At 43.9% G+C, this 15,014-nt stretch overlaps 1 protein-coding gene across 1 annotated transcript in view; it reads right to left on the reverse strand.

The window, feature by feature from the left end:
- Window positions 1-417: 417 nt before the first annotated feature.
- Window positions 418-15,014, reverse strand: part of ELL (elongation factor for RNA polymerase II) — a 53,995-nt gene continuing 39,398 nt past the window's right edge. The window contains exons 7-12 of the mRNA XM_056337332.1: window positions 12,139-12,235; window positions 8,572-9,067; window positions 5,537-5,603; window positions 3,451-3,622; window positions 2,502-2,546; window positions 418-1,503 (exon numbers count right to left, since the gene is read on the reverse strand). Of these exons, the coding sequence (XP_056193307.1) occupies window positions 1,399-1,503; window positions 2,502-2,546; window positions 3,451-3,622; window positions 5,537-5,603; window positions 8,572-9,067; window positions 12,139-12,235 (982 nt within the window). The 3' untranslated portion in view covers window positions 418-1,398. The remainder of the gene's footprint in view (window positions 1,504-2,501; window positions 2,547-3,450; window positions 3,623-5,536; window positions 5,604-8,571; window positions 9,068-12,138; window positions 12,236-15,014) is intronic.

Raw genomic sequence — 15,014 nt, forward strand, 5'->3', positions numbered from 1 at the left:
CTTTGTGCTTTTTGGAGTGTTTCTCACACCCTGGCCATACTCTAAAAATGTTCCCTTCAAGTCCAAAAGAAAAAAAAAAAAAAAAGAAAAAATCCAGAAGAAAGACTGCACCAAGAAGCTGGCTAGATAAAGCACAACAGTGGAAGTGACCCGCATGGGAAAACGCTACCTTACTTCTCTCACGCTTGGGTGCCTGTTCTGAGAATGATTTTCTGCTGCTGCTTCTTTGGAAATACACAAAAAAAACAGAAGAAAGCATCGCATTCCCCACCCCCCACCCTCCCCTCCCCCTTATGGGTCAGTACAGGTAATAAAATAACTTCTCTGGGTAACTATCCGATAAGCTTTAGTAATACTGCAGTTATAAGACAGGAAAGGTTCTGAAACACTTGGCCTAAAAGGAAAAGGGAGGCACAGTTTTAGAAAAAGATGCTTTTTTTTTTCTTTATACAAAAATAGACCATAGTCTCATTAGCAATTAATAAAATTGGCTGCCTTGGTATAAAATTATAAAAGTCAAAGACAGACAGGTCTCAATCTTCCCAGCATTGGTATGTGAAGGTTAATGCAGGCAGACTGGACTGCGCATGCTGGAGAGGCCACTGCAAAACGCTTACACCTGCTGCTTCCAAACGCACAAGCGGATAAAAAAAATTGGGTTTTCGGGTTTTTTGTTTTGTTGCTGTTGGTGGTGGGTTTTTTTGTTGGGTTTGGGGTTTTTTTTGTTTTTTGTTTTTGTTTTTTTTTTACATGAGGGATCCACCTCTGCACTGCACAAGGCACTCAGCGCAGATCCCTGGGCTGATCCCCTCCTACTGACACAACCACCTCAAGAGAGCACACACCAGAGATGACAAAAGCAGGAACAAACAACGAGAGCTCTGGGTACTTGGTGTATTTAACGCGGTGCCATGTAGAGCAGACAGCTTGCATATGAACAGTCGCAGGTGCCAGAGAAGGAGGTCACCTAGCAGCATTCCAGTTCCTCACCATTTGAAGGACAAGTAACCCAGTGGACCTGGGCCAGGGGTAATTACACTTCATGCCAAACTTTAATCCATGAAAACTACTGATTCTTAACCTTTGGGAGCTTCGTTCGCTTTAGGCAAGTTTTCCCTTAAGTGTCAAACGCTGGCTTCAAATAAGCAGATTTTTTTTTTTTTTTTCATTTGTTACATTCCAACATTCAGAGAGGCTAAAACTCGAGAAGACCATGCCAGGCACTGGGCTCGCAACCCGGCTCAGACGTGGACATGACAGATTCAGCATCTTAGGTAATCCTCATATTCTTCAACCATGAGGAATTAATGCTCATCTCTGAAAGGAATCTAGTTGTATAAAAGGGAACGTAATGTCCAGGTGACTTTTTTTGCCCTACCCAGTCCAAATCAGTGCCAGCTAGAACTGCTGTTGGTCATACTCTGCTATCAGTTTTTTAATATGAGCCAGTTTGTTGTGGAGGTATTCGCAGCGGTTCTTCTCTTGGCTGTAATTTGGATTAGTCTGTAAAGAAAAATGAAAATGCAGTGATGGAAGGCAATTCTTCAGAACTTGGTGACACCTGTGCTGAACCCAGACGAGGCTATCACACCTCTGAGCATAAATACATATGATCAAGGAATGAAGCTCTTCTAGCTGGAGGAGTAGGTACCTGTTTAAAAACGGACCTACTCTGCTCAAACAAGGCAAAGAACAGAATCCCTTTCCATCAATACCCAGTTCCAGGAGCCTCATCACAGGGAAAGGAGCACACCTCGAGAGAGGCTCAGCCCAACATGGAGCAGCTGGGCCACACACATTCGCTTCCAGCAAGCATCACCTGCCCTTTGCCCCCACGTTAGCACTGAATTGTGCAAGCCTGGGAGCTTTAAAACAAAGATGAACTTGCAACACACACGGAATCTCGCCAAAAAGCTCCTAAATCCCTCAGGATGCCAGGGCTCAGAACCATATTCACAGTTTAAAGAAAAAAAAAACAACACCCAAACAAACCACGCCTGGTGTATAGATGCTTTACATATACGCACAGAGATGTAAAGTATTCTGCGTGCAGAATACACCAAACACACCAAAAAGCCATGCTGAGCCCCGCAGGGGACTGTGTACCCAAGTGATTCATACTAGAGACTGCGCTCACATCGTGCCCCGTCTATCAGCAGACCCCAAGACCTGGAGGATCCTGTTATCACTCAGCCCGTGCATCTGAAATACAAACTGTTCTTTCACTTGACAGGGTAAAGGCACTAATTCAACATATTATTCTTGTGCTAGCATGGCACTAACACAGCTGAATGCTCCCCAGGATCCAAGGAGCAGCCTCAACTCCCCCCAAACCCTTTCCGATCTGGGAAGGGACCACTTCTTGGACAAGCTCAAGCTGAACAAAGATCTGCCAGAATGCTTCAGCGACCAAGTGGTTCACTTGGCAAGCACCCATCTCTTTCAGTCACACTAGGGGCACCACCCAAAAGCCTTTTTTGTGGCCGACTATTGTTACTTACCTTTTTAATTTTCCGATATTCCTGTAAAATTTGATCATGGATGGTCTAGAAAGGAAAAGATAGCTTATTATTTTCTAAAGATCCAACAGCCCTGCAGCCTACTGCAGGAGGCAAGCACTTACTGATGGCTCACCGTAAACACCAACCAAAACTGACGCCCTCCACAACTTCCCCCATGAGATCCGATGGCTACAACCAACCTCATCGACTCCACAACTATGCTGGTGCTGACACCAGAAGCATTGGAAGGATCGGGCCCCATTCCCCAGCCATGAGAACTACCTGTAACCAGCACTCGGGCTGGCAGAATAATTGACATTTCCTCCAAAGCTCAGACTAATTTTTCCTCGAGATATAAAAACAGTGAGGAATCACTGAACTTCTCAAAGAGAGGGGAAGGATGTTTGGTGGAGGAAAATGTGCTTAGTACAGTAGGTGCTCTATAAAAATCTGTTTGTTATACTCAATGAGACTTACTTTCTCAAGATAATGAATAGTTAAAGCTCTTTTAAAATCAGTTTGACAAGTCGAATAATGCTACATTATTAAGATCAAAGATTCCAGAGAAACAGATGACCCCGTACTAACTCCCCTTCCAGCCCTGATATGCTACCATATGTGCGAATATGAGTTTTCTGGCTGGGATACACTAATAGCTTCCAGCAGCTTTTGGCTAAAGACGCCAATTGTCTCACTGAGGCCTTTCCTTGTCAACAAGTACCATGATGTGTGCTCCAGCTTGAAAACGAAAGAACACAGAGCTGTTTTAAGAACAGCCTACAAAGCTGTCAGCTGTGTGCACGTTCTGCATCCCCTAGTTCTGGACTCTGGGCAGTACCTTTTTAACACCGACCCATCCCAAACAGCCCCACGTACAGAGCAACTAAAACAAGCTGTAGCATTGCCACTTGCAGAACAGGCTTTTCAAAAGATGTATTTCTGTTTCTACCTTGTACTCTTCAGAGCCCTGCAAAAGCTGCTTCAGCTTGGCATCTAACTGCGTAAACCGTCGAGTTATCCTCTCTATCCGGGCATGCAAGTCTCTGTACTCATTGTATTCTGCATTGAAGTCATTTTTGTAACTCTGACGCTGCTCCGAAGAGGAAATGGCTGCGTATTTTCTGCAGGGAGAAATTAATTGGTTTAGTAAGTCTTCTCTCCAGACAGCACAAATACTGCTATGCCAAAACCAGGGTAAGTCTTCCATCTGAAAACAGATACCGTCTCTTACGACTCGCATTATAGCACCACAGAGGTAACTATCAGGATATTATTGCCTTGACCTCTGCACACAACAAGCGAGCGTTTGCTCCCACAATTTCCTATCTATGCCAGATAGGGTGGAATATGCAGGTACAGCAAAGCCTGGGAGCAGCTGAGGGTGTAGGAGGACGTTCAGATAGCATGGCTACAGCTTTTCTAACTCCTGCTGTACCACAGAACATGGAGTTCTGCATCTGTGCCAGACATTGGAACAGCAGGAATACGATGCTTCCAGTGTTAAGAGTCTTTAAAGGAACACAAAAAGCATTCAGCTATCATTGCAAAATGCTCACAGTACAATTATGTGGCAAGCGCATGACAAGAAACCACGTTGAATAGACTGACTGTATTTCCACTACCTTCTGAAGACACCCAACGTGAATGGAAGGCAACACAAGAGCTCAAGTTTAACAGATGCACCTCTGAAAGTTACTCAGCTCAACCAAAAGCCATTAAACCTGACATATCGCAGAAAGCCCAGCAGCCTCTCTGATGGTAAAACTCATCTCTTTGCACGTGATGACTCTAATTTGCCACCTTACAAGCTAAGTTAAGTATCAAATTAAGGGGAAATTTTCACTCTAACCTAAATGCACTCTAGCCTTCCAAGACCTAACTCCTCGCTAGGGGCTGGTATAAATAAGTGCCTACACAAGACACACGCTACAATGACATAGGTTGTTCTCACCAGTACGAAACATGCCTCCATGATCAGAACAGTCAGATCGTACCAAAAGGCGAGACAACAGACCTTACGGGTCACAAACCTTACATTATTTCTTTGGAGACAGACCGAGGAGCTGTAATATCCCCCTATGGGGGGGGGGGAATCAGTACATCTGTTGCAGAGGGGGGAAAAAAAAAAACCCACCAGCCATCCACATTCTTCTGAATGGTACTAGAAATGTCAACTCAAAGCAGTTGTATGGTTTATACTGCCCAGCAAACCAGTTTTGTAACCATACAAGAACCCTATATATCCTCCAGTCAACTCCAGTGATTGCTCCTGCAGAGCAGAGTGGATGCCGCCTCCTCCTCCTCCTCTTCCCTCCAAGTGATCACAGCACAGCCAAACCAGATCTGGTGGCATTAACAATCCAGGCTGAGATGTGCACAGAAAGTATCACCCACAGCTACACTTCTTCCCTATCACAGCTTTGTTCATAACAGGTTTGGTTTTATGCAGATTTCTGGCTTTACGCGCAAGGATTTTTGTGCTTCAGCAGAGAAGTATATTGTTTAATTAACCTCAAGGGGATCTGATTAAAAGTCAAGAGGTGAAACAACTCGCATCCTAACCCACGGGTTATCACCTCCCCATGAAGAATATTTCACTGGTTTATGTAGATGATCTTGGCTCTGAACTGGGGAAGAATGAGCTAACCTCTGAAAATCCTTTCTTGCCCTGTCTTCCAAAACATCAAAGCACATAATTTCCTTTCAAAGTTTCCAACTGTAACACGGAGATATTTAATCCTTTCCAAACCCCTTCAAGGTACACGATGTTTCTTGAAGTACTTCAATAGTCAGTTCATAAGAAGATAACCTTGAACTCCATGAGGAGGTAAGAACAGACCTGATACCAAGTTTAGTCTCAAGAACTATCTGCAAAGCTGGATTTACTCTTCCATTTGTTTGGGTTTTTTTTTTTTAAATCCACCTTACAGAGTTCTATCAAGTAACACAAAGTCCAACAAAAGTCCTCAGTACATTGTGATTTTTAGCTTGAAACATGATCCCAAAATGATGAAGCAACTGATAAATGTACTTACAACAAATAATCTGGCATTTCTGAAGTTGATGTTGGTACACTAGAATTATTGCATGTTCCATTTAAACCTGAAAAAAAAAGAGAACTTGTTTAGAGACATTCTTAAACTTTAAAGCTCTATGTAATTAAACCTCAGATTCATAAGCTTATTTGCAATATACAGTTTATCGAATTCTAAGGGATTTGTATTTTGCTTTGAACTGACAAAGAGAAAATCCACAATAAGGTGGTTGAAACTTCAAGGCTTCTCTAATATTTGTCTGTCAGCCAAACAATATCAACACAAGCCAATGCACTCATTGACAAAAAAAAAAAACTTAACTGGTTTATAAACACTGCCTGCAGGGCAGGGTAACACCGATAGCACCACTGCTAAGTGCAAAACAAATTTATGATGAGCAAAACAGAGCTGAGCAAGGTGCAAATTTTTTTCTCCCGCTTCCATACTATATAGATCGCTACTATTAATACTCCAGGTTCAGATTCCTACTATTAATATTCCAGACTCCTACAGGCTACACTGGAGAGGTTTATAAGGCATGCAGCTTTTTCCTCAAATAGCTCTCCTGCCCTGCAGACAAATCAAAGCGCTCTCCGCTCTGAGAAGTTGAAGAAACATGAATCAAGCAAGGCTCAGCAAAGAACGTTGAGGAGTTTAAGTGAAGGGACCAAAGACCTCAGGAAGAACGGGATTCTGGATCTCCATCCTCAACGTAAACCAAACTGTGTTATTAACATGTAGGAAGAAAGCAGCTGGATAGAGGTTTGAAAAAAGGTATTTCTCAAACTGTGTCTTATACTGAAAGTCCTATCAAAAAGTCAACTGCACCCACGAGAAGGCAGCAAAATAAGAGGCAAGTGGAGAAGGCTGCAAAGGATTTAACTCAACTGCTTTGCAAAAGCATTTTTTCTTCTTTCCAAGTCTGTTACTCTGCCCAAGCAGTACCTTGACTGCACGATTTCCCCAGAAGCCTCATCCATCCCTACACTCCTACTTTAAAATTGTCACCCCAGACAAACTGTAGGGAGCATGAAACGCCCAATAGGTACCAGCATGTAAAAGCAATAACCCGATTGCATCTTTTGAAAAAAAAAAAAAAAAAAAAATATTGATGTTTCTCTGAATTTCCACAGTAAGATTTTCCTGAGCAGAACGGAAGAATGGCAGAGAAATCCAATGTCAAATTCCCAGTCTCAAATTCCTCCTGCAAACGTTTGCAGGCAGTTCTGCTTTTGTCCTTACCTGACCACCAGCGTGAAAGAGGCAGAACATGGGGAAGGAACATCATGGAGGAAAAAGGGAGAAAAGAAGGTTTTATTTTGCCTGTGAGTGCCATCTACTGACTGCTGAAAGGACCCCAAAGGTCCTCCCACGGCCTGGAACCACCCTCCCAGGAGAAACTCGCTTCCCTGCAGCCCCTGGCCCAAGGGGGACCGGGGGTAGGCTGTCAGCCATTTGCTGTGGCCAAAAGGAGCAGGATTAGGCCCACGCTATCCACATGAAGTAAGGAAAAGATCCCAACTGAGATGCGAGCCGGCTGTACGGGATCCAAGCAGCCACTGACCACATCCTGTTTATGATTACTCCCAAGTCCAGCTCGGATTTGTTACCTCGCATACATCAGCAGTGCAGCAGGAACAAAATTCAACTCCTACTAATTAACAAAAAGCCTATCATTAAACTGTGTTTAAAGCAAAGCAGAAGAGGTGGTAAAGGGTCAACAACTTCATGAAGAAAGAATTCAGGGTATTTTGGTATTTATAAGAAACACTGACAAAAATACACACACGTTCTCTCTCTGGATGTGTATCTACTCACTCCCATCCGAATTACAAGGCACAAGGGGAAGGGAAACAACGTTCACAGAAGAAAACACAGGACTGACACAAAAGTGAGATCAAAGTAGAGGTATCTAAATAGTGTGGTTCTGCAGTGCCAACAATGATCAGAACTATGGACAATCATTAAAAAAAAAAAAATCACTGGTGAGCAATCAAAATGCAGGTACTACCAAGACCATGGGGAAGGTGAGAGCTAATACTGTATTAACCCCAATGCCCTACGAAGAAGCCGTCCCTTTCCAGAAATTCAGCAAATTAGTTTCCATTTCAAGCTACTGTCCTTTTTGAGCCCAAACTGGATGACTTCCATGCACCAAGCATGAAGAGGAACTTTGAAAGCAGTAACAGGGCAAAGGAAAACAAGATGGATGCAAAAAGAAATTTAACAACGGATCAGGACTGCAATATTCCGAGAGGCTGCAGGGCAAGTCCCAGCGCTCTGGGGAGCTGTAACAAAACCTCACGAAAGAGCAGAAGACACCAAAGCAGCAGGCAAGGGAATGGATCGGATTAGACAACAAATATTCTCTGCTCTAAGAGCACACAGAACTGACTTAGAAATATGCTGGTTCAACAGAAAACATTTTCATTGCACCTCAACAGGCAACAGATTCACCGTTGTGTTAGTCCTCGAAGAAAGAAATTCAGAGAAATAGTGGGATACAACAAGGAAGCTCTTTCAGCCTGAGAGAGCTGGTTGTACACTACTTCAACAACATTTATCACAAGACTTATCTATCATTTCTTTTGTATGCAATATTAAAAGCTTTTGTGACTAACTTCTCATTACAAAGTTAAAAATCAAGACAGCAGTCCTCACAATACCAAACACAAGCAGAAGAGCCATAAGTAATCAAGCAGCACTGCTTTTTTCCAACAGATCTTGATGTCTGCCTTTCATCCCCATATATTAATACAGCTTTTAATTTAACAAGGAGAAACATGACACGGTCTGAGGCAGTTCCAAACAGCATGAAAGGTTAAACAGGAAAAACCTGATATCCTCTTTTGAGAGGAAGCGCATTTGTTGATTTGTAGGTAGGGACAGCGATATTATTTCGTTAACCACGCAGCCTCTGCAAGTGGACAGACAACCTCTTTCCTCAACCAGATTTAGAGCAGAAATCATACAGAGCCGGTAACAGGATTATCTTAGCACGAGTCATACAGGAGGACCTCTCAGACTGTACATACCTGTGACCTGTTCTTGGGGAACACTAACTAAGTCAGCGTTTTTTATTACTTCACAGTCCTGCTTCTCCTCTTTGCATTTCTCTTCACTTTTCTTCTCCTTTCTCTCCTTTTCCTTGTCTTTGTGCTTTTTGGATTTTTTCTTGGTTTTTACATACGAGCTGCAATTGTGCTTGCTCGTTTGGGGACAGTCTGTTGACAAAGGATGAGTCAATCTGTCAGCCGTCTCCGGGTTCTCACAGTCTCTGCCGTTGTGAGTCAGGTCATTGCTGACATCCGAAAGGGGATCGTGAGGTCTCGGCAGCTCCAGCACCGGGAGGCTGGAGCTGGAGCTCACTGACTCCGGGAGAGCCGGCGGTAGGGCTGGGGCAGCAGTGTCCTTCCCGTTGGAGGAATTCAGTTTCCCATTGAAAGTGGGCTGAGTTCTGTGAGCCAAATGCGAAATCCTGGGCTTTTTGTTGGCCAGGGGATCGATAAACTCCAGAGGCTGGGATCGTTTCTGGGGAGAAAAAAAAAAAAAAAGGAAGATAAAAAAATCCCGAAGTCTTGAGACCAGAATTTTGGATGCTGTTGCCACTAGGTGGTGGTGCGATACCAGGGAACGAGCGAGTACACCACCCCCCCACCCCCCCCCACCCCCCGAGAAAGCTCCACTATCAGCCAGCTGCCAGCAAGTATCCCAGCTCAGATGCTGGTCCTGGACACAGGCCTCAGGACCAGCCCATCCTGCAGGAGCTGGTCCATCCCAAGCCGCTTCCCGACAACCTCGACAGCTGCTCTGGAGCCCACAGCTCGGTGTGAGAGCTTACAGAAACTCACGATCACATCAGCAATTATTAGATCTCCAGCACTATCACACCCAGTCCATGCAACCCAGCCTGCTCCCACGACGTGAAACCTCGTTCTTCACCCTCCCCCTGTCCCAGCCACTTAGCAGAGACCAGAAACGGCCATAAAAACATCTGCCCTTCTGGTCGTGGCATGACATTTAGAGCACCCCAAAATCCCTGCGAAGGAAAGATGCGTTCAGACCTCTGGAGCAGGGAGGGATTTACAAGTTCTGCATTTTATTCCCAAATGATTTTACCAACTCTGTGGTCACCAAACCTCACCCTTGCAATACCACTCCTTCCTCTTCTCAAGAAAGAGGCATTTCCCAGAAGAGGCGAGAAAGCGCCAGCTGTTAAGTTCTCAGAATTTAAGGCAAAAAGAGGACGTCTGCAGTAGTTTTAAAAGCCACGTCACACGGGCCAACATGACCCGAGTATCCCTTTTGTAAATCAGGAGCCCAGAGAGAGAAGCGGTTCCCAGCTGTCCCCATCAGCTCTACCTGGACCGTCACAGGCAGGGCTCGGAGCAGCTCTGTGTGCCCACACCTCCTAGTAAGCAGTTGCCTACAGACTGTGGGTTAGTCTGGGGAAGCTGCACCGTGGAAGAACCCATCTGTCAGTCAGCAGAAAGAAGAGCTCAGTGCAGAGACAGAAATACAGCTGTTGGGCACAGTCCAGCCTGAGCCATCCAAAATTACCTTGAACAGCCCATCAGTGCAGTGGTGTGTGCCTGCCCGGCAGCACAGGGCTGCAGAAACTCTGAGGAAAGATTATTTAGTGCTCAGAGGAAAACAAGCAATCGTTCTGGTTATTTCTTTTGGATATTTTATTGTTTTCTTTATGTCTCAGGCAGGACTGTTGTGCGTTTGCAAATGGAAATTTTGTTCTGTCACCGACGTGCAGCTGGATGCATGGCTGCTTTGTCAGGGAGCCACTAATTTGCTCCTTTCCCCCCTCAGTTATTATTTCTCTTTGCTAACTCCAGAGGTCTCAAGGACACTGCTCAGTGGTAGGAATCCTTTCCGCCTGTCAAGGTAATTAGGAAGAGGAGCTGCTCATACACCACAGAGCTCAAGGGGCAAGGACAGCATGTCAAACCGGCTTTGCAACATCACTGCCTGCCTTCCCAGCAGCACACAAGCAGTGTCCATCTCCCAAAAGGAGGGGCCATTCACTGGGACTACATGCCTCCAAACAACTGCCATCTTTTCCCATCCCTTCTCTAAAGCCAACGAATCCCAGCTTCACCTCTTTGGTTACAAGGTGGCAGATGCAATGAGATGCATACTCTACCATGCTTCCTCAGAATTACCAGATCTTCTCCCCCCCCCCCCCCCCCTTTCTTTTTCACCTTCATTCCACAACTGAACTTTCCCAAAATATTTTGCATTCCAGACTACAGAATCCCAGTCCTCTGCTGGGACTGCAACCATTAGCAGGCATGCCTTCTCTAAATAGAAACTACAGCTACAGAGTATCAAAAATAATGACAGCTTACAATAAAAAGCTGTCTGTGGCTTGCTGTCTGACACAAGCCATGTTAGGAGCACTGCTACAAAACACTTAAGATTCCATGTTCAGTTGCCTCTGTTTCACTAGCCTTTTGTAGATCCAAACCAATCAACCACCCAATGAAAATTTGGAATGGGTCATCTCAAGAGATCAGAAACATCCCCTACAGACCTTCGCATCTTTCCAAATATGTACAGCCAGAAGCAAGATGATTTTTCAACCTATGTTTTTTCAGAATCAGGTTAAGAAAAACCTCAAGACCAGCCTCTGAACAGCGTCGTGTCTTTCCAAGCAAACGAAGGGGACCGTTCTTTATTCACCAGCAACATGCCCACAGCAGAGCAGAAGAGGATTTGGGATTAGCTACCTGGCAAACAAGTTGCACAGTTCTTGTTCTCAATAAAGACTTGCCTCCCTCTCGCTGCCAGAAAGCACGTAATTTCTTTACCTGTTAATATTCTTTGCCACTAATCCTCAGTGTGTCTGTCCAGACAAGTAGGCATTACACATTCCGTTGGCAGGAGGAGAATAAATACTCTACTTGTCTGGGCTGACCCACAGTGGAGAAGAGAAGCCGGCATTTCACAATGCTAGCAAGAAATGCCTGTGCTAAGAGAAGAGTGAGGACAGACTCTGCTTCACACACTAGCAAACACAGCTCCTTCGCAGTTCATTATTACAGAAGTCAAAATGTACTCTTCACAGCTCCATGCACTGGCATCTCAACAAATCAGAGAGCAGACCAACCTGCCCCTGATCTGTCACAGCAATTAGGTTGCAAAAGGTCAAGGTTTTTAATAACTCAACCATGTTTGGGAGCTACTTATTACTGCTTCGTTCCAGTCAATTATTAGTAATGAGTAAAACACAAGCTCATTCTCCCAGGAACTCCAAGAGGGATGTAGGCACTGTGAAAAAAAATTTAGCCCTTAAAACTAAACCTAAGACACACTGTCAAAGATCCTCCCCATAGGCCGTCACTGAACCACATCCAGAGGAGAAACAGATGCTGAGGAAACCCAGAATTAGACTAACTTAATAAAGCAGAAATAAAACCCAACAACTTATTAACCTAAGAGCCTCCAGCAGCAGGTGATTACAGTGTGCAGACAGGCTGAACAGCTCAGCCCGGACCTACGTCCAGCAACCAACTCCATCAAAAGCAGATGGAGCCAAGTGCTGGCTCTGTGCTAGCCAGACCCAACACCCTTGGAGAGGGATAACCTACCTGAGGAGGAGAGCTGGAGTTCACATTGTCTTTTGGTGGACTCAGGGAAGGCGCTTCTCCTTGAAAACCACTACTGTTCTGCGGCTGACAGAGTTTCCTGAAAGACAGAATTCAGGGCTGTTCAAATCCCATGCTTGACAAGCCAACAGATGGTATTTCAGATCTTCCTGCAGAGCAAAGAGCCTTTTTGTGGGCTCAAGTTCTGGCTGCTTGAAGATTCCATGCAAGTAGAAACTGTAAGTGTCTGAATGAGCTATCTCAGACAAAGATCTAGGAAGAAGAAACTACTACAGGAAAATACCAATCAACAACACGTGGCAATCGCTGATCTCTCTCCTGCTTTCCCATGGTTTTTGTAATTCTGCAAATGGAGGTAACACCTTGGACCAACACTGCCGCTGGTGTGACCAGGAGGGAGGAGGCAGACACAAGAGAAGATTCCCTACTGAGGATGGAACTTATTTTCCGACAGTTTTACCTCTTTCCTCTTGAGCTGGTGACACAAGCATTACAACAAATGAATTACAACCTTAGAAGAGTGATCCATATAGAGATTAGCAATAAAACTGGCATTGAACTTCAGAGTGTATAGGATATATGTATATTCTTGCTACCGATTGCAATACAGCTCAATAAGATATTAATTTTGCTGAGTTTGCCTCGCCCAGTAAAAATTGACTTAACAAGATAATTCAGAAAGGCAGCACACTGAAAAGGGACCGAAACTCAAGTTCAGATGTTGATGAGTAAGTTCTCCCACTCATTAGCACCATTAAAACAACTTTTTACAGTAACAACAGTCGTCTTTCAGAAGCAAGCCCCTCTGGGTCCAGGAAAAGCAGGATTATAACAGGAACTGTTACCGTATTATTGGTCCACTAGGATTTACATTTAGGGCTTCACAAGTTGCATCATGCAAAATAGTGCTACTCTGATCTGTATTTGCCCCATTCAACAAACAATAGAAACCTCTTGTAGCAAAAAAAAACCCCTACAATGCAAATCATTCTAATCACGTAAGTGCGTTAATTCACATTCATGCTGGGTATCTCCACTCCCCACTGCCCAAGGGGCTCTCTAGATCTCGGAGTAAAGTTTCACACCACACCAGCTTTGCCCTACTCTTCTGACACCAGCCAGATTGCACGTATATTAATCACCCAGGAAAAACTACTGTTGCATCAAGTTGCAGCTGTCAAGCTGAAAAAAAAAATTCAGGGTTAAAGGTTTTAATAAACTAGCTCTGCAGTCATTTTGTCACCAGCTGTACAGCTTAAATAACCAACATCTAAATTCTTCCACAAGAGACTATAATCTCTTTTAAAGCACACATTTTTCAAACATTGGGAAGATTATTTCAGAGATAGAGCCCGTGACATTACAAGATTTTCTTTTAACCTGAGCTCGAACCTTCAGCCATATTGCAGCAACATCTAGATGTCTGCAGCTTCCCTGCTGTCCTGGCTTCAGTTGCTGCTTTGTTTAATTTTATTTAGAACAATCTCAACAGCCACGTATCAACTCAAGAAAAGTACTCAGAAACTGTGAAAACAGGAAGGGAACAGTGATATTCCATAAACACAGCAGGGAAAGTGGCTTTTGGATGCTGTTTGACTAGCCTGAGCAACCTTGTCACATCTCCTAACATGTTAATTATGGATTTAAAAAAAGTGAATGAAAGATGACTACTTTCAGTCCAGCGACTCTTGTAACAGCAGAAAACCATTTCACCCCAATGGTGAAAGAAGGATAGAAAACACAAACAACACGAGGAAAAATGAGTCAAGACTAACACGAGCAGTTAGATATAGTTTTAATATTTGCAGATGTGCTAATTATTGCAGTCTTCGAACCACTGAGTGGCAAGCGGACCTGAAAACCGAGAGGGCATTTAACAATAGGCTGGATCCAGGCAACCACACAGACCACCACAGCCACTATGTGAAGTCCTGCGTCTGCTGCCTGTGCCTTTTTTGTGAATGTTTTTCTACTGTCTTCAACCCTACATGTTTTTTCCATTTTGTAGCCTCATTACCTGCACTGGCTGAGCGGGTCTTTGTTTGTACAGTTGAATACATCCTTTCCAAGGTCTATTTTTAGACCTTTGCATAACTGAATGCCACAATTCTAGAAAAAGCAGTAAATGTTGCTTTCTACAGGGAGAAGTTAACTCTTTTTGAAAGCCATCAAGATTGCATGGCAGTTGTATTTTTCCTTTTAATTACAACTCAACATCATGGCCATTTAAACGAGCTTGATTTTTCTTTAGCACGCCAAGGCACTTTAAGTGCAAGTTTCTGTTGGTTTAACAAAGTCTCATCTCCAAGCCCACTGTGCTTTCAAATCATGGAAACTGTTCAAACCGAGCATGCGCTGCTCGATCTAAACCAAAAGTGCAATAAAACAGCTCTCAGGACCAAGTCAAGTAAAATCTCTACCTACATTACAAAATCTGTACCAAGTCAGTACAAACACACTGAAAACCCAGAGAGGGAAATATAAACACTCAGAGCAGAATTCTCCTTCAGAAACCTGGGAGATACGTTCTCTTTCCCTGCTGCCTGCCAGCCAAAAGCTTCCAAGCTTGGAGGCTTCACCTAAGGAAATATATCCATAGAGGAAAAAAGTCTTTAGCAAACAAAAGAGACCAAGCTATCATCTCGACTCACTCTGTTAAGGGCTATTTTCATGAGGGACCATAAGAACAGGTATCCCTTGGACAGCGAGGATTAAATGGACACATTTGCCATAACCCGCTCACCTCCCAGGATTTGAAACCACCTTGTTAACTCTGTTAACTTTTAAGTGTAATAGTTTCTCTTCCCCATCCTTTTTGCTTTTAGTATAATGATTTAAATCATTATACTAAAATATAA

The sequence above is a fragment of the Falco biarmicus genome, chromosome 4 (genome assembly GCF_023638135.1).
Source record: "Falco biarmicus isolate bFalBia1 chromosome 4, bFalBia1.pri, whole genome shotgun sequence".
NCBI classification, from domain to species: domain Eukaryota; kingdom Metazoa; phylum Chordata; class Aves; order Falconiformes; family Falconidae; genus Falco; species Falco biarmicus.